The sequence below is a fragment of the Lontra canadensis genome, unplaced genomic scaffold (genome assembly GCF_010015895.1).
Source record: "Lontra canadensis isolate GAN:19392208 unplaced genomic scaffold, GSC_riverotter_1.0 scaffold25, whole genome shotgun sequence".
Classification (NCBI taxonomy): Eukaryota; Metazoa; Chordata; class Mammalia; order Carnivora; family Mustelidae; genus Lontra; species Lontra canadensis.
In genome coordinates this window covers 13,839,944-13,858,549 of record NW_022631019.1, presented here as the reverse complement: position 1 = coordinate 13,858,549, position 18,606 = coordinate 13,839,944, and the positions used below count along the sequence as shown (strand labels likewise).

Genomic DNA, 18,606 nt, shown 5'->3' with positions numbered 1-18,606 from the left:
AAAGGAAGCTTCCAGTATTCATGAGTATTAATCATAGGGTGTTTCTGCTGGAAGGAGATACAGATCTTATCCGGCATAATTATTCCCCCTATTTTGGACCTCTCCCAACAGAGATCCATTTATTCATTCATTCCTACAAATTGCCTATTCTTTGCTCTTACAATGATAATTACACATCTGCTTTGCTTTGGGCACAGGCCTGGATGCTAGGAATGTATGGTGAATTTGGAGCTTCTATTCCAGAGGGGGAAACATCATAAACAAGTCGGCCAATGTAAAAATCAAGTTTTAAAAGGTGATAAGAAAATACCTTTTGATAAGGGAATAGAAAGCAGTGGAGTGGAGGACTTCTCAGAGGAGGTGACATTTGAGAAAGGAACTGAGTGATGAGCAGCTCAGAGAGTATTTGAGGCATTGTCAAGACTTTGACATTTAAGAGTAACTGGTCACTGTAAGAGATGACCCTACCCAGAGGAGGAGAGAGGCCTTACCCAGCAAACCCATTGTCTCCATTGTCCCCTGGGGATGCACTGGAAAGAGAAAAAGAGTCTCAGCTGGAGGTGGGATGCAGAAACAGGTGGGCACATCAGAGAACCCTGGCAGACAAAGGAAAGCTTCAGTTAGTTAAAGAGCCAACACATCTTACGAATTGCTGGGCATCGCCCTGAGCACTGGGTGACAACAAGGAACAAAGCAAAAGTTTCTGCCCCTGTGAGACTGACAGTCTGGTGGGGAGAACCAGACAGTCACGTTATCCACAGATGCAACAGTGGTAGGAACAAGGAATGGGGAAGGTGTGACCAGCGGTGGGCTGCTTTACTTTAGAGGCTGCTGGCTTCTGTAAGGAGCGAATATTTTTGACCTGACTGATGAGAAGGGATCAGCCAGGCAGAGCTCTGGGAGAGGAGCCTTCCCATTAGAATAGCAAGTGCAAAGGCCCTGGGGTGGGAAAAAGAGCTTGGCTTCTTGGTGGGCCAGATACTGGTGCGTGAAACGGGATCAGTGGAAAGTGATGTGGGAGAGGGTGGTGGGAAGAGGCCAGGTAATGTCCAGCCTTGTGGACCCTGGGAAGAAATGTGGATTTTATTCTGAGTGCCTTGGGAGAGTTTTTAGTTGGGGAGAGAGCACAATCAGCCATATGACTTTGCCCCTCTGGCTGCTCTGCAGCAGATAGAGCGCTGGCAAGCATGAAAGATGAGAACCAGAGTAATGGCCAGTGGCTAAAGAGGGAAGGTGGTCCCAGTGGCCACGGTGGCCAGTGGTAGGGGAGTGCCAGGGTCCAACTCAGGATATATTTTGAAGGTGGAGCTGACAGCATTAGCTGGTGGATGGGATGTCAGGGTAGGGCAACCAGAAAAACCAGGGACGATGCCCAGGCTTTTGACCTGAGCTCCACAACAGGAGAGTCGGGTGTTTGAGGAGCGAGTCAGCCAACCTGGCAAGTTGGCAGTAGAGCCGGGACCGGAAAACCCCAGTGTCGGGGTTGCCTTGGACTCATGTCTCTCCCCCACCAGCTACTGTTTGCCTTACGTGGGACCTCAGCTCCACGTCCACCAGCCTGGCTGCCAGTGACCTTTACACAGGGCTGACATTCCCGAGCCCCATGCCTGAGTACACTCAGGGAGCTAATCACTTGTCCCGCTGGCAACCCATATTCCAGAAGCTAACTCAATCACTGCAGCCTTAAGCAGTGTAGTATGAATTTGTAGCTAATTATCACTGCCACCAGTGAATCACCATGGCGGAGGCTGGCTTACTTTCCACAGCTCAACTATCACCTGGATGCAACAGTCTGTGAGAGTGGGGAGCTCCTTTGTCAAGCTGTAAGTGACCCAGGAACCCCAGGACACGACATACCTATTCTCCAGTACCTAGGCAGTTGCGGTCCAGGACAGCGGGGCAAACGTTGCCAGTTCATGGCTCGCGGAGTGCCCTAGTTCTAGGAAGGGACTAGTTTATTCTGCAGAAGCTGAAACCTCAGACTCCAGGACTTCGGAGGGCCACGCATGGTGAAGCTAGCCACTACTACTGTAGTATAATTTAGTAATACTTTAGTATAATATACTTACCTACATCGTGGGCGCCCAGCGGAGGAGTCTAATTCCGTAATGTTTATTAGGGGCCTCTCATGGACTGGAAGTCCTCTCCTCAAACCTTTTTGAGGTGACTGACCATTTCCGTTTTCCACCCAAGAGAGGATGAGCTGTTTGCCAAGGGTTAGACACACAAACAGGATCCCTCCCAGGTCCGTCAAATTATTCATTGAACATTTGTTCTTTGTGGCAAGCGCTGTTCTGAGAACTAAAGATAGAGCAAAGATTAACCTTATAAGGTTGGTTTTACAAAGTTTATATTTCAGGAGGAGAGACAAACAAAAGTAAATGAATATATCAGAGATAGTGAGCTCTGTGACGAGGGACAGCCAGGGAAAAGGGATAAAGAGCGATGGGCAGCCAGTCAGGAAGGCCTCTCTGGGCAGGAGGCTTTGAACAGAGACCTGAATGAGGAGGAGAAGGCCCATATGAAGATCTCAGGAATGAGCCTTTTAGGTGGTGGACCGACAAGTACAAAGGCCCTTGAAGCAGGAATGTTCTAGAAGTCGAGGTCAGAGACTTTGACCAGGAGCCTCGTAGGTCATGGTAGGGGTTGGATGTGGTTCTAATCGTGACGTTTCTACATTATTGCCAAAGAAAGATGAAAGCAGAGTGCCAGGAGTCCAGGCCTGGAGATATTTCTGGGCTGTGCGGAAATCAAGGAGGGAAACCGAGAGCCGGGTCAGGAGTGACAGCAGCTCTGTTCCTCCTACACTCAGCCCCCAGACCAGTGGTCTTCAAACCTGGCTGTCACCTGCAGAGACAGACTTCCAGGGCCCGTCCCACACTATGGGACCGGACTGTTTGGGGGCCTCCAAATAACAGGGTCCAAATAACACCCGTCCTGTCCCACGGGAGTTTGGAGCCACGTGAGTGAGGCAGAGGGGAGCCCCAGTGTCAGCGGGTGACTGGAGACTGGTGGAGGTTTTGGGGCTTGAGGTACTGACATGCTGCACCCCAAGGGGCCTCGCCACCCAGCTATGCCCACCAGATGGCGGGGCGCACGGGTTCTCGACAGAGAACAGGGACCTCCCCACCCCCACCCTGGCCGGGACTGGTCCCAGTCAGAGAGGCTGCCCTCCCAGCAGAGGGTTGGGGAGCAGGGACAGGGATGCAAGGGAGATTCCTGCCCTCCCCCAGTAGAGATGTTTTTAGATAAACTAATGGTCTCAGGGGACTTCAGGAGTGCGGGGTAAAGGAAGAGGATGGCAAAGAAAAGAAAATCCAATTTGACGTCTTTCTCTCCCTTTTTGCTCAGCAGTGGGCTTTTTTTTTTTCCCTTAGTCGGGACCCTATTCCTAAGTAAATCCATCCATTTTAAAAATTTTGTCCCATTACCTAAGCATCTTTTTCAGATTTACAAACTTCTTAAGAATCTCTTTTTTTTTTATGGCTCACGAGGCGGATGTGCTGTTGTTTAAGTAACGGAACCCTGGTGTTAGAAATCTCCAGAATGCTCTCATTTCCACAAGGTCTTTACTTCCTAGTTCCCACATTCAGGATTGTTTTCTCCAGATTAGCATTTCAGAAATGGAATTCCTGAGCCAGCGGGGATGCACATCTTTCCCCCCTCCTTTTTTCATTGGGGTAAAATACACATAACAAAATATGGCATTTTAGGCATTTTTACGTGTACCCTTCAGCAGCAGTAAGCACATTCACTGTGTCTGCCACCACCACTGTCCATCTCCAGAGCTCTTTTGTTTTCTTTTTTTTTTTAAGATTTATTTATGTATTTTAGAGAAAGAGCGAGCATGAGCAGGGGGAGGGGTGGAGGGGAGAGAGAGAATCTCAAGCCGACTTCCTGCTGAGTGCAGACCCCCCCACACACAGGGCTCCACCCTACAACCCCCAACGGTGACCTGAGCAGAAACCCAGAGTCAGCTGCTCCACCGACTGAGCACCCCCCAGGCACCCCTGCAGAGCTCTTTTCATCCTGCGAAACTGAAACTCTGTCCCCCTAAATACTGACTCCCTCTTTACCCCTTCCCCAGCCCTCAGTCACTGTTCTGCTTTGTGACTCTATGATTTGGGGGATACACAGTGTTCTCAGGTTTTGGTTCATACTATCGAATGGCCCTCCGGGTGATTAAATCAATACGCACTCCCACCAGTGAGGTCCTCAAGCACGCACCTGTTTTCAACACTTCCTTAAAAGCTTTGGGGTTAAAAAAATTGATCTTTGCTAATCTCATGAAAATACCACCTTGTCTCTGATCAGTGGTTTTCAGTGCTACACGGTATTCCATCCAGGAGGCTGGCCCGCAGGTTAGCTGACCGCCTCCGTGGGGTGGTGCATGGAGGCCGTTTCCAGGCCTGGGGCTGTATCCCTTACACTGCTCTTTAAAAGCTAAACTGATTCTCTGCCCTTGTTTCTCTCTTCCCAGGGCACTATGATGCCCGGGCCCGTGTCCTCATTTGCCACATGACCTCCGTCTTCCAAGTGCCCTTGGGGGAGCTGGATCTCCTTGAAGAGACATTCCTTGAGAGCCTGAAGGAAACCAAAGAGGAGGAGTCTGAGTAAGGGAGCCCCGTGACCCCAACCCTGCCTTCCAGGAATGGAGGATTTCCACTTGAGTGCCCTGTTCCACTAACACATGCTCCCCTCTTCCCTCCCCGCCGTTAACAGCTGATGCAGGGAGATGGAAGAAGCATTGGCCCGAGAGTCCAGTGCAGCCCTGGCTCTGTGTGGCCTGGTCTTAGCAAGTCACTTCCCCTCTCTAGGCGCCAATCCTCGGTTGTACAAAGTGGGGATTGAATGGATTATGGCTGGGGGGCACGAGTCTGTGACTTGAACAGTCTATGACCCTGACACCCAGCTCTGCTCTTGTGACCCTTTGTCTGTGGGCCAGAGTGGCCTGGATCAAAATCCTATCTGTGACAACCATCTACTTGTTGACCTTGGACAGGGCCCCCCCTTCCCTAAACCACAATATTCTTATCTGTTAAATGGGAATAAGGATAGTCTTCCCGGGGGCACTGTGAAAAACGAATGCAGTGGGGTAGAGGGCTGGGTCCGGGGCTGGCCCGCAGCAGGTGTGCAGAAGATAGGAGTCCCTCCTTTCTCCTGCAGGCCCCCGTCCCTCCCAGCTGCAGAGCGGCTTTGCTCTCTCTGCAGGGTCAAGTGTGTATAGAGGGAAATTATCCTGGTCACGTGGCTAGAGCCCCGGAATACCTTACACGGGATCTGATACCAGAGCAATCAGTCAGTCCCGGTCACAGCCTAATCACAGGCTCTCCGCACCAGGCACGTCTCCCAGCGTCCTCTTTGTCCTGCCCAATGGCTCTCTCGGAGTAGCCAGTTTGTGTCAGTTCCACCCAGCTGGGAATGTAGCTTTGAAGCTGGCTTCAAACGGGAGCTGCCCTCCCGCCCCGGTTAGCAGGGCAAAGGAAGGGGCTGTTTCCTGGAGAAAGGAAGCACCTTGATCAGTTGAAATAGCCCGAAAACAGGCTTGTGTTGATTCCCAGAGCTGTGTCAGTGAAGACATCACTGGATCCAGGCCCGTGACCATAATCAGGAGCTCGGCCCTGAGCCTTGTCGCACACAGACACACACACACATATGTGTATGCTTGGAAATGAAGGACAATCCTAGCTGTTTGTTTGGAAATCTTAGTATCAGAAGAAAAAACATGTTCTGCTGATACTCGTAATGCCAGATCAGGGAGGATGCAAAAGAAAGTTCTAGGACAGCCCAGTTCAGCGTGTGACCTTGGGGAAGTTATTTTACCCCCACCAGGCTTCCGTTTTCCTCATCTGCAAAATGGGACAAAAACAGCACCCTCCTTCTAGGGTCCCTGGGAGGGCTCAGATGAGTTCATACATGTGAAGTGCTTTGAACAAACCTTGAAGAGTCACTGGCTGAAAAAAACATTATTTGCCGTAGTACAAACATCATTGTTGACCTTCCTACGTACGGGCCCTTTCCTCAGAAAAATATTCCACATGTGTAATTTTTAGATTCCGCTTTAGGGACTCTGGAGACCTCTCAGGTTCTTTCTGTGGCCTCTGGAAGGATCTGAGACCCAGGGGAGGCCTAGAGACTATTGGGCCAGGAGACCTAGTTCTCAGTGTAATTCTGCTACTGAATGTCTGTGTGGCCCTGGACACATTGCTTTCCCTTTCTGGGCAACCACAGCAGTTTTTTTCACCTACACAAGTAGAGGATTGAATTTCTTTTAGTTCCACGGTTTGTGTTTCTGCAAGGTGAGCTGATCACTCAACACCCTGAGGCGATCCTTTGCCTGAACCTGATCCAACACCCTGAACCTGGGGTTCAGAGGATGACACATAGGACATTTCTGTTCTTGGATCCACCCTCCCGACCCCCACTCCCAAGCCTGGAGGCCATGCGAGCGTCTCCCGCGTGTTCAGTGACTTCACTTCCCTGTGCCTTTGCTCCTTTACCTCCAACAGCGGGATGATGGCAGTATCTCCAAAACAGGGCTATTGGGAGGATTAAATGAATGGATGCTGGTCAGAAGTTTGGACCCACACCTAGCACATAGTAGGTGCCCATAAATGTTAGTGAATGTCCTACTGGCACTTGACACTGATGACATCAGAATGACATGGTCAACACGTAGCTGTCCCTGAGCGCTCGGAAGATGCCTTCTCAGACAGTCCCTTCACGGTTCTGCAGAGGAAGAAACAGAAGGTCAGAGGGGTGACGTACCTCAGCCAAGGTCACACAGCTGGCCAGTGGCACCACCAGTTTCAACCAACGCACCCATCTGAACACGGCACTTAGTGCCTCCCTCAGGGCACAATGGACACACCCTGGTTCCTTCCTTAATTCTGAAGAAAGCAGTAAAGATAATTCTTTTTTTTAAGCAACCGCCATGCCCAGTGTTGAGCCCAGCACGGGGCTTGAACTCAGGACCCTGAGATCAAGACCTGAGCTGAAATCAAGAGTCAGAAGTTTCACCGACTGAGCCACCCTGGTGCCGCAGTAAAGATCATTCTTAATGGGGCTTTCTGCACTTTTATTTAGGAAGTGTCTCTAGAATTCCCATAAATATGCTCTCCCTTGGTGATGAGGATAAGAAACACCCTCTCATGGGAGATGAGGTGGCAGGGGTGACGTTTATTTGTGGATCCGTGACGCGGGCAACGTAGGTGTCTTTCTCTTCACTATGTATCCGTGGCTTCAGCCTCTGTCCTTGGAAGGCTGACATGGAACGCCAACTCAAGGTCATTTCTGGCATCCCAGAGCATGAGTGTGGCCAGGACTGGATGATGGCAGAGATTGCCGTGGTATCTGACCAGTCAGTGATGGGAACGGGGCTCCATTTGGTTATAGCATCGTGCTCTGAATTCCCACTTCCAAATATGGGAAGCATTATAGCCCTGTCTCCCAGCCAGCCTCTCCTGCGGTGCTTCCTTCAGATGTTGAAATTCAGCCAGACAATGGAATTAATCGCAGGAGTAAAATGCTGTGTTAGTTAATGATGATTGGCAAAGCCCTTCGTTTCATGTACAAAACAGTTATTAGAACGTTCGAGCACTTAAATAAAAGTAAGACAATCAGTTTGGGTTAACACTGAGAGAAAGGTCCTTAGCTAAATAACTTGGCGGGGAGGGGAATATTGTATTCTCTGTGGTTCAGCAAATTTTTGTAAACATTTAAATAATAACACTAGCGATTAGAGTATATCGCCCATCTAATCTTTGTTACATGGATTTGATACAGTAGGATTCATACACTGAAGTAAAACAGCTTCAAGAACCATATTTACTGGTTACGTATTTTATTCTCTTAAGGGTATGAGACCCCCCCACTCTGCATAAACTCCACTAAGAGGGAAGATTATCTCCTATCATGGTTGCACAGATGTCGCTGCAGGAAGAATCTAGAAGCAGAAATTTATAAAATTTTAAAATATCCCAGACGGTTCCTAGTATCTCAGAAGTTTTACTCTTGGTGGTGATTGGCCCATTCTGTAGCTAAATATTTTATTTAGCCAAAATGCCCCACTGGCTTTACAGATCTGGGCAGTGCTCGGGGGAGTAGATACTGTAGAAACATGTCCACAGCCAGTCCTTGTTGGAATGATTAGGTTCTGCTCAAAGAACGTTTTCTGAGCACCGTCCAGGTCCCAAGCCCAGGACAAGCTGCTGAGGGTAGAGAGCAGGAAAGGTCCTGTCTGGGGAGTTGTTCAACTTAAGAAACAGCAGGGCCCTGGAGGGCTTGCCATGGGCACAGCTCCCTGAATCTCTTGCCCAGAGCTTCTGGCCCAGGAAGCTGTGATTTTAACAGCTACCCTGGGAGCTTGTGATGCAGTTAATACAAAGTCCCCCCCTTTGAAAACCAGTGGTCCAGAATTACATGCTGAGGACAGAAGGTGAAGGGCCCCAGAGTCCCACATTTAGGCACCCCTGGGGCTCACACAGGCTTCCTGGAGGAGGTGACTCTTGAATGATGACGAATGTGTAGCCAGCCCAGAGGAAGGTGAGAAGGTCCTTGACAGCTGAGGTCCAGTGGGAGCACAGGGACCGAGGCCCAGGCAGTGTGCCTGGGGGCAGTGTAGTGTTTCTGAAGGGCGGACTGTGAGTGAGGAAATAATAACTGGAAAGGAGGCAGGGGCCAGGCCACCGGGGGCCTTAGTGTCATGCTGGAGAGGGGGCGCTATCGTCACTCAGGGCAGAGGGAGGGGACACGGAGGCTGGGAGGAAGGAAAGCCGACGATCGGGGTTATCCTATCTATCACTGTGGTGGGAGCCGACCTTATACCCCATTTCCAGTCCCTACGTGAGAAAATGATACTTCAGGAGCACGGGGTGACGCAGGAGATCACGGCAGAGCCGGGCTCGGATACCTCTGCCCCAAATTCCCACACGGTCTCCCAGCCTGAGTCTGTGGAATGGGACGCCCCTGATTCAGAGCCTGCCGCTCGGTGCAGTGCGTGTTCCTGTTACACGTCCTCAGCGGCACGAGTCTTTTCCTCAGACCTTGAACTCTGCCCAGAGAAATTCATTTCCAACCTTCTTGTTTACCCAGAATGGTGCTAGAGATCAAGGGCCAAAGCTTATCTGCAGCCCAAGTGGAGAGGGAGTAACCGTAGTAACGAAAGGACCGGTACAGCCGCAAACATACTGACTGATCACAGTATGCCGCTCGCGGCGCGTGGCTTATCTCGTGTGCCCTCATGGCACCCCGGGGGAGGAAGTGCTATTGTTATCCCAACTTGGAGGGTGAGGCAGGTCAGATGGGTCAGATCCTCGCTGCTTGGTCACAGCAAGGAGCTCAAGCAACGGAATAGACTGGCTTTTGCAGCAGTGACAGGTGACTTCCGAGTCTCAGTGGTTTACTCGATGAAGGTGCATTTCTTGTTCACAGGATGTGTCTGTTGCAGACTGGCAGTGGCCTTAGTCCCCACTGCACTGTCTTGGTCCCGGGTCCCAGGGGGACAGAGTGACCCCTATCTGGAATGTTGCTGGTTCGTGGCTGAGCAGGAGACTCATCAGACCCCCGCAGTGACGCTTCAAGATTGTTCCAGAAATGACACACACCCCTTCCACTGACCTTTCTTTGGTGACAGTGGGTCATAGGGCCCCTCATTTCCAAGGGCAGGGGTGTGTAAGGCTTGTGCAGGGAGGACTAGTACAGGGAGGGGTAGCCAAACCGGGTGGATGGTGTTCTAGTACCACACAGCAGGGGTCAAGGTCAAGTTCACGGGGTCATTCCTGACGTCAGAACCCATGCCCTGTCACCATCCTGCCTTCTCCCTTCAATGCACACAGTTCAGCCTCATCCCGTGTCCGATAGCATGAATTGTGGCGTGCGTGGGGATGTTGATGTTGGGTTTCCCCTTCCCTTCAGTGAAGGAGCTGCGAAGGGCCGTACTCCACACCCGGGAGGGGGTGCGTAGGAAAAGAATTCATAGAAGTAAGCCGGCAGGGAACCAAACGGCATCGCAGCTCCTGAACGCTCAGCTCAAATCCCACTCCTCTTCGATGGATGAGGTACTTCTCAATACAACGTGCGGTTCAGGAGGAACGAGGTGGGCACAAAGTGAGGCTTGGTCGAGGGCTGCGTGGTTCCGCTCCCAGATACACGACATGCAGAATGACCAGCACGAAGCCCGCCCTCCGTGACAGGCTGTTGGCTGGATGGATGAAGAAAGAATGCGTTTCATCCTCACAACCTGCCACCTGACTTGCTACCTGTTGTTAGTCCCATTTTACAGAAGAAGAAGTTGAGGCTCAGGGAAATCCGCCTAGTCGCGTGATATAACAGCCACCGTTTTGGTCGCCCCTTGCAGGGTGCCATCGTGCTAAATGCTTGACGGACATTCTCTTCCTCCACGCCCGCAGCCCTCAGGAGGGGGCTGCTGCTGTCCCTTAACTGGACATTGTGTCATTTGGGCACAATAATAAAACTGCTTCCTGGGTAAGAGAAGCCATGTGAAGTGCAAAGCACCGTGGCTGGCGAGAAGGAATTCTGGCAAGAAGGAATTCCTCAGTAAATATTAACCATTTTCCCTCTTGATCGTCTCCCTGTCATGCTACACACTGGGTTGTTGTCCAAACTCCAACTTCAGCTCAGAGTTCGCTCTCATGAGGACTGCACCGACCGACCTGCCCTGGCTCCCCCATCCTGCTCCTGATTGCCCCGCAGCGCGGGGTCTGCCCACCTGGGGACCACGGGGGCTGGGCTTGGTGACTCTCTACGTGCTCACGCGGCCATCACCGCTTCACCCGACCCCGCTCACCCCAAATGCTTCCCTTCTGCTTGATTTTATAGCTTTTAAAGGTCAGGTCTGGCCGATCCTAGCTAGTGCCCCGAGGCCAAGGTCTCCAATGGCAGACATTTCCAGCGAGAGACTGGATCAGAGGGTAGGGAGCAGGGGAGGGAAGGGCAGACAGGGGCGATGGAGTCTGTGATCGTATTTGTACTTGGTCTGGGTCCATCTGTTCCAAGATATTTTTGGTGCTGCTTTTGCTATTATTACTGTTATTTTTGTCTTTTTATTATTTAAATTGCAACCCTGTTAGGACGGACCCATTAGGTAAGTAGCACATCCCACACACTGGGTTTTCCCAGCTGGGTTTTAGAAACTTTCCAGCCTTTTAAACCATCGATGGGCCCAGGGTGACTTTGGTACCCGGCTCTGCATGGCAGCGTCCCCGGCCTTGATCCTAGTTTGGGGCCTCGGTGAGGCGGGGTGGTCTCAGGGAGTGCCAGGCACCTCCGGCCCTAAAGACACACCTCTTTCCCCCACAGAACGGCGGAGGCATCCCGGAAGAAGAAAGAAAACCGAAGGAAATGGAAGCGCTATCTCCTGATTGGCCTGGCAACTGTCGGGGGCGGGACCGTGATCGGTAAGGCCCGCCCAGGTTGGCCAGGGTGTGGGGGCGCGCATGCGCCCTGACGGTGCAGAATACATGCCAGGCTCGAAGATAGAGAGGAGAGGGTAGGGGGGTCAGCTGGGAGGTGGCTGCGGCGCACACCAGGTGCAGAAGTACGTTCATTCACGTTCTTAGAAGCATCCATGGAAGGCGGTGGGCGGCCAGTGGGGGAAGAACCGGGTAGGCCGCATCTCCTTCCCTTTACCTACCATGGGCTGCTCTCCTTGCAGGCGTGACCGGGGGTCTGGCTGCCCCCCTCGTGGCCGCTGGCGCTGCCACCATCATTGGCAGTGCTGGGGCAGCGGCTCTGGGCTCGGTGGCGGGCATCGCCGTCATGACCTCGCTATTCGGGGCGGCTGGAGCTGGCCTGACAGGTAAGGTGACAGAGGAATGTTGGGCCAGTGGGGGATGTTCGGCCAGGGAGGCCCGGCTCTCACAGACAGGCCCAGATTCTCACCCATCATGGCTCCCTGGGGGACAGAGGAGAACACAGCTCTATTTCATGCTGGGTCCCAGCCCTGCAGGAACTGGCTGCAGGCTTCCTGCATTTACCAGTATTATTGGGGAGCGGGGGTGATACTGGTAAATGGGGGGTCTAAATCATAGACCAGCAGCCCCCCAGTCCCACACACAGATCCCTGTTCCACTCCCTAGGTGGGGTCCACCCCTCCCCACATGGAGAATCATGGTCACTTTGACCCACTTTTTTGAGAAGAATGTGTTACTCCCGTGATGTTCGTGGGAAGAAAAGATCTAGAACCAATGGAGTCAGGATGGAGCAGTGAGTTCCAACCCCAGCTCTGCCGCCGGGAGCCGGCTCGCCTTCGGAAGCCTCTTAGCCTTGACTGTAACTGGGGACAATAAAGGCACCTAACTTAAATGACTTTAAAAATGAGACATTTTGTCGAGGGAGAAGGCACACAGTTGGCACTCACTGTGAGTGTGTGAGCACGGAGAGTCACTCTGACTAACACTCCTGTTGTCCCTGGTCATCTCCACCCTCATTTTTGTGTCTGGGTCTTTAGGATACAAGATGAAGAAGCGTGTCGGGGCCATCGAAGAGTTCACATTTCTGCCTCTAACGGAAGGCAGGCAGCTGCATATCACCATTGCCATCACAGGATGGCTGGCGTCTGGCAAATACCGTGAGGACTGGGGCAGAACAAAGATGGGGGGATGGTGGGGGAAGTGTGGACCGATCTGGGACTGCTGTTGTGGGCCAAACCCTGGCCTAGGCTTTTGCCTATGTATACCTCTGGAGGGGTGGAGGAGGGGCCCAGTTTTGCAGAGGAGGAAACTGAGGCTCAAGAAGGTGAGATGACTTCATCCCATATCCATCCACCCTTCATCTCTCCATCAGTCTGTCCACGCATCCACTCATCCATCCATCTATCCATCATCCACACACCCACCCATCCATCAATCATCCATCCACCTACCCATCCACCTGTCCACCAGTCCATCCCCACACCTATCATCCATCATCCATCCAACTATCCATCTACCCACCCACCCACCCATCCATCCACCCTTCCATCTACCCATCCATCACCGTCCACCCACTCGCCTATCCATTCATTGATCTGTCCACACACTCATCTGCATATCCATCCATCCGTGCATCCATCCGTCCATCACCTGTCATCCAGCTACCTATCCGATCAACCACCCACCCATTCACTCACTGATGCATGCTTCCATCTCTGTGTCTCCACCCAACCATCCATCTACCCATCCCTCCATTCGCCATTCATTCACCCACCCATTTACCTATTAGTTTAGCCACTCAGCAGTGTTTCTAGAGTATCATACACAGCAAATGCCAGACATTGAGCCTAGGAATTCAGTGGTGAGAGCACCGTCATGGCCTCAGCTCCCCTGGGACATGTGGTCCAAGACAGAAGACAGACGATTGAGCAATAAATTCATGGAAGGTTTATGGATGGCACAGTACAGGAACCAACAGAGTGTTTCTGGGGAATGAGGGAACAAGGTTCCTGGAGAAAGTAACATTTAGCCTAAAGACCAGGAGTTAATTGGGTAAAGAAGGAGCAAGAAGTATAAACCAAGCAAAAAAGCAGCATGTACCAAGGCCTAGGGGTGCAAAAGAAGCACAGGATGGCTGGAATGGGGGGCTAGAAGGCAGGGGTGTTGACAGGGTCAGATCATGCTGGAGCATGTAAGGTGTGACAGGGAGCTTGAATTTATCCTCAGAGAAAGTGGGAGAGACCAAAGGACTTTTAGCATGTGGCTTAAAGTTGAAAGACTTGAAGTAGGTGAGAGATCAGTACATCTTGACCGTGTGACCTCAAGCAAATTGCTTAATCTCTCTGTGCCTCAGGTGCTTCATTTGTAAAGTAGAACAAATGATCCTTGCCTTTCCAGATGCTTGCAAAGTTTAAATTAAACAAGCTAACACATGGAAGGCACCCGGTTTCTCATGGACATTCCACAAACACACGTCCCCTTTGTGGCTCTCATTTGAACATGCGTTTCGAGGTGGTTCTAACTGGGGTGGCATCAAGGACTAACACCGTGGTCCGCCCACTGCCTGGCTCCCCGTTGCAAGTTCCCAGTGTGAGGCTCAACAAATAGTTCATCACTGAGAGAGAGAGAGAGAGCAAGCAGGGTGGGCCAGGGAATCCAGAACACCCCAGCCAGACACATGCTGACAGCCTCCTGAATTTCCGGATCTCTGGGATCTGAGGGAAGAAGCCACAGCTCTTCTAAACAACACAGAAGAAAGCAAGTGAGAAAATGTCCAGGCTTTGTATAGAGGCCTGACCAGGTGCCAAAGCCTCAATGGTGTGAGATCACCAGTCCCTGTCCCCATACAGTAGGCCTCTAATGTGGACTGAGTTCCTAGTCCGTGCCTACCCCGAGTCAGGCATCTTACCCACGCAATGGGGACTCAATATGTGTCTTATCACCCAATCCTCGCATCCACCCCCCTCAGGTGGGGGCTGTTTCTGTACTGATCTAGCAAAAGAGGAAGCCCAGAGGGGTCGCGGGAGGTCAGGGAGATGGAGGATTCGAACCCGTGTCTCCTGACCCAAAGTTCATGGGTGTCTCTTCACTCCTTTCCATGCCACTACGCTGCAGGCAGGACCGACACAGGAGGGAAGGAGCAAGAGCAAGCATCTAAGTTGAGGAATTTGCGATTCTGACCACTCTGGAAAGCAAATTCCTTCTCCTTGTTTTACCCCCATTTGCTCTCTCAGCCCCAGGTCAAAGCCTGAAACCCACTTCAGTGTTCTCCCGCAGGCTGGTGCAGCCTGCTGTCCAGGCAAGCGGGGGCAGGGGAGGTAAAAACGGAGCAAACTAGATTAAGTTCAGGAGGGAGATACGGCACCTCTTCCTGTCTCTGCTGGGAGAGAAGCCGCTGTGACATCATACGCTTGCCCTGTGCGATAGGAATAGTTGGATTCTTGGTAGCCCCCCCCCCCCCCCCCCCCCCCCCCGGTTAAACAGGATTGTGTTTAACACAATAATGACAACAGCTTTGCGTTAGCCAGGCACTAATCCAAGCCTCTCAGGAGCCTTGCTCCCCGAGTCCCTCGCTCCAGGCCAGGGAGGTGGGCATCCTGGTCCGCCCCCATTTTACAGATAAGGAAACTGAGGTTCATAAGGGCTGCTCAGGGTCCCCTGGCTAGCCAGGGACTGGGGTAGGACCACCACCACTCTGTCTGGCTCGATGGTCCCTGTTCAGGGCCTCGGGCGATACAGTGCTCTACAGTTTATACAGTGTGGTGTGTGTGATCTCTCACGTGATCCCATGACACTCTGAAGTCAGATGTTATCCTTCCATTCTTACAGATGTAGGGGGCATGGCTGGCCATGAGCCAAGTAACCAGGGAGCTGCCGGGCTGGGACACACCCTCACCTTTACTCTCCCCCCACACCCCAGCCCCTGCTCTCCACCCTGAGTTGTTGCGGAGACGTGGCCGGGTCCCTGCGGGGGCTGGGGGATGGCCCCAGGGTGGTGCGTGTCGGCCTGACACCCTCCAGTACGGATGGGGCCTTGGAGTCGGGCAGGGAGCTGATGTCCAGAACCCGAAGCCTCAGGAAGGGGGTGTCACGTGTTCACTCGTGATCATATTTTCGTGAGTGTTTATTATGTGTTCCATCCCCAGGCTTCGGGAGTCTAGTCCATGGCAAATAGACCATGTGATTGCACACTGTGATGCCAGCAGGCAGGAAGGCACTTGCCGGGGTGGGGGGTGTCCAGACTTGGCATCCTGCTGTGCCCCCTTGTTGTGCTCACAGAATAGTGACTGTGATATGTGTATGTCCCTGCCCCTGCCAACGGAGGCCTAGATGCCTCAGTTTCCTCAGCTACGAAGCGGGGCCAGTAGTGTCACCCTGTTTCAGAGGCTATGAGAAGATGCAGTGTGTTTCTGGGGGGGCAGAGTATAAGTGAAAAATTGGGGAGCGATGGGGCTGGGAAGGAGGCAGGGGCCAGCTCACCGAGGGCCTCGGTATCATGCCAGGGAGGTGACACAGTCGGGGTTGGACTTCTGTCTGATGTTGGTCACTGTAGTGATACTGTCCTCATCCCCCATTTCTAGTCCCTAAGTGAGAACGCGGAAGCTCGGGGGCCTTGGGTGACCCAGTGAGGTCATGGCAGAGCTGGGCTCAGGTGCCTCTGCCCCAAACTTCTAGACCATCTCCCAGCCTGAGTTTGTAGAATGACTTCCCGCTGATTCCCAGAGCCAACTGCTTGGTGCAGTGCACGTTCCTATCATCCATCCTCAGCACCTGATGCCAGAAGGACTGCAGGGTGAGAAAGAGTAGCACTTCACACACACACAACTTCCAACACTTCATTCCTACGACTGCTGTAAAGGGAGCTCCATGTTCATCTCCCCCCTGCGCAGATAAGCACAGCAAGGCTCAGGGTCGGACAGTGGTGTGCAGGGTCACCCTGCTACTAATGAACGCAGAGCTGGGACCTGAACCCAGCCTGCTCACTGCCGGTGTGGCACTCTGCTCTGCCCAGTGCTCCGTCTGCTCCGTGAACAGCTGCCGCTCCCAATCCACCAGGGCACGTGGTCCCCCGTCACTGCCTGTCTGGGAAGCTGGGCTGGGGCACCCTCTGCTGCAGACAGGAGAGACCCCACCTACCTGTGTTCTCCCCTAGGCACCTTCAGCGCCCCCTGGGCAGCCCTGGCCCGCAGCCGCGAGCAGTACTGCCTGGCCTGGGAGGCCAAGTACCTGATGGAGCTCGGCAATGCCCTGGAGACCATCCTCAGTGGTCTTGCCAACATGGTGGCCCAGGAGGCCCTGAAGTACACGGTGTTGTCCGGTAAGCACCCCCCCACCCCACCCCACTGCCATCAGCATGCCCACTGCTGCCGTATCTGTGCACACCGGAGGATCCCAGTGAGCCAGGCACTGTGCCGGGTTTTAGGAATACAGAGAAGTCGAGGCTGCATTCCTGTCTGTGAAGTTTGTGGTCTCTGTGGGGAGGGGACAGGCCAACAGCCAACCACATCATCACACAGCGTATCAGGTAGCTATTGCCGCATAACAAGCAACCCTAAAACCCGGTAGCTTACGACAGCACTCATTTCTCACAATAGCAGAGAAGTCGTGAGGCTTCATTTGACTGATCTTAGCAGGACCTGCTCACATGGCTGTGGATCAGCCGACCGGCCAGTGATCTAGGCTGGCCTTGTCGAGGGCAACAAGGGCAACTTGGCTCTGCGCCATACGTCTGTCACCCTCCCCTGGGGTCAGCCGGCTAGCCCACACCAGCTGTAGGAGTGCACGAGAGGCTGCCCAAAACCATCCCAAGTCTCACATCGACTGAGGTCTCGCTGGCCAAAGCAAGTCCCACGGCGGAGCCTTGCGTGGCTGGCACGGCAGGGGCTGGGCACTGCAGAGCGTAGCACAAAGTGGGAGGACACAGGGTGGAGGGACGAATCCAGGCCATCTTTGGAATCCCAGTCACGACAGAGGCTTGAACAGAAGGAATCTAGTCCAGGAATCCCGCACAAGCTGCAATTCACTTCGTTGCTACTTAGCAGTTTGGCAGCCCTTAGAAAACCTACAGGTTCCAAGTTCAAGGTTCTGCATGCGTTCACTGGGGCCTCCATTAACCAGCCCATCACTTCCCTGGAAGGGCCTCCCCACACTGCTTTCTTCACTGATATCCCTCCTCCCCAGGCATCATGGCTGCCCTGACCTGGCCAGCCTCACTCCTTGCCGTGGCCAACGTCATCGACAACCCCTGGGGTGTGTGTCTCCACCGGTCAGCAGAGGTTGGCAAGCACCTGGCCCACATCCTGCTCTCCCGGCAACAGGTACCTGGGACTGGCCATGGGACGTTGTGGCAGGGGCAAGAGGGGAGGCGAGCAAGCTGACCCGTGCACAGACGTCAGCCCTAGAGACAAGCCACTTGGAGAACGTCTAGTGGCTTTGCGGGGGTGGACGGTCTTCACTGCCCCTTAGTTCAAGTCCCAGAAGTATCCCAGGATGAACCAGTGAGAGGAGAAGCTGAGATTGTGCGTTTCTAGCAGGTAGTTAGTAAGCACGGAAAAGCAGACATCTGTGGGCATGGACAAGGCCAGGTGCTCCTTCCTGCAAGCATCCAAGCGGATCTTCAGTCAAATATCGTGTACGATGGTCAGGAAGATAAATAATTGTCAGACTTTTCAAATTTAGGGGCACCCGGGTGGCTCAGTCACTTAAGCGTCCAGCTCTTCATCTCAGCTCAGGTCATGATCCCATGGTCCCGGGGTCAGCCCCGCGTCAGGCTCTGTGCTCAGCTGGGCGTCTGCTTGAGGACTCTCCCTCTTCCTCGGCTCCACACCCACTGATGCTCTAACGCGCACGCACGCGTTCTCTCTCTCTCTAAAATAAATAAATAAAACTGAAACTGGAAAACTTCCAAATCTGAATCCAGTACTTACCAGGGAAATGAAACCGCCCCCTTCGAGATGAACTTGAGTAAATGGAGACCAAAGTTTGGAGAAGCATTTCGGAGATGACTGTGAGGTTAAGATTATTGGAACCGCAACAGTGGCTTCCAGAAGGCAGAAGTCCATTTCTCAAGGAAAAGCTGAGGGAGGCCATCTTACACGGGAGCGCTTGCTGTGGTGAAGAGGCCCGCTTTCCTTCTGGCGTGTTGCTCTGCTGTCCGTAGTCTGGACCTCGTGGT

At 52.8% G+C, this 18,606-nt stretch overlaps 1 protein-coding gene across 3 annotated transcripts in view; it reads left to right on the top strand.

Moving 5' to 3' along the window:
• The window catches only part of TMCO4 (transmembrane and coiled-coil domains 4), an 82,507-nt gene that overhangs the window by 24,958 nt on the left and 38,943 nt on the right, over positions 1–18,606 (top strand). For all 3 annotated transcript variants that reach the window (XM_032863613.1, XM_032863612.1, XM_032863614.1), the window contains 6 exons: positions 4,481–4,613; positions 11,320–11,417; positions 11,675–11,818; positions 12,470–12,589; positions 16,585–16,749; positions 17,613–17,749. In XM_032863613.1, coding sequence (XP_032719504.1) covers positions 4,481–4,613; positions 11,320–11,417; positions 11,675–11,818; positions 12,470–12,589; positions 16,585–16,749; positions 17,613–17,749 — 797 coding nt within the window. The remainder of the gene's footprint in view (positions 1–4,480; positions 4,614–11,319; positions 11,418–11,674; positions 11,819–12,469; positions 12,590–16,584; positions 16,750–17,612; positions 17,750–18,606) is intronic.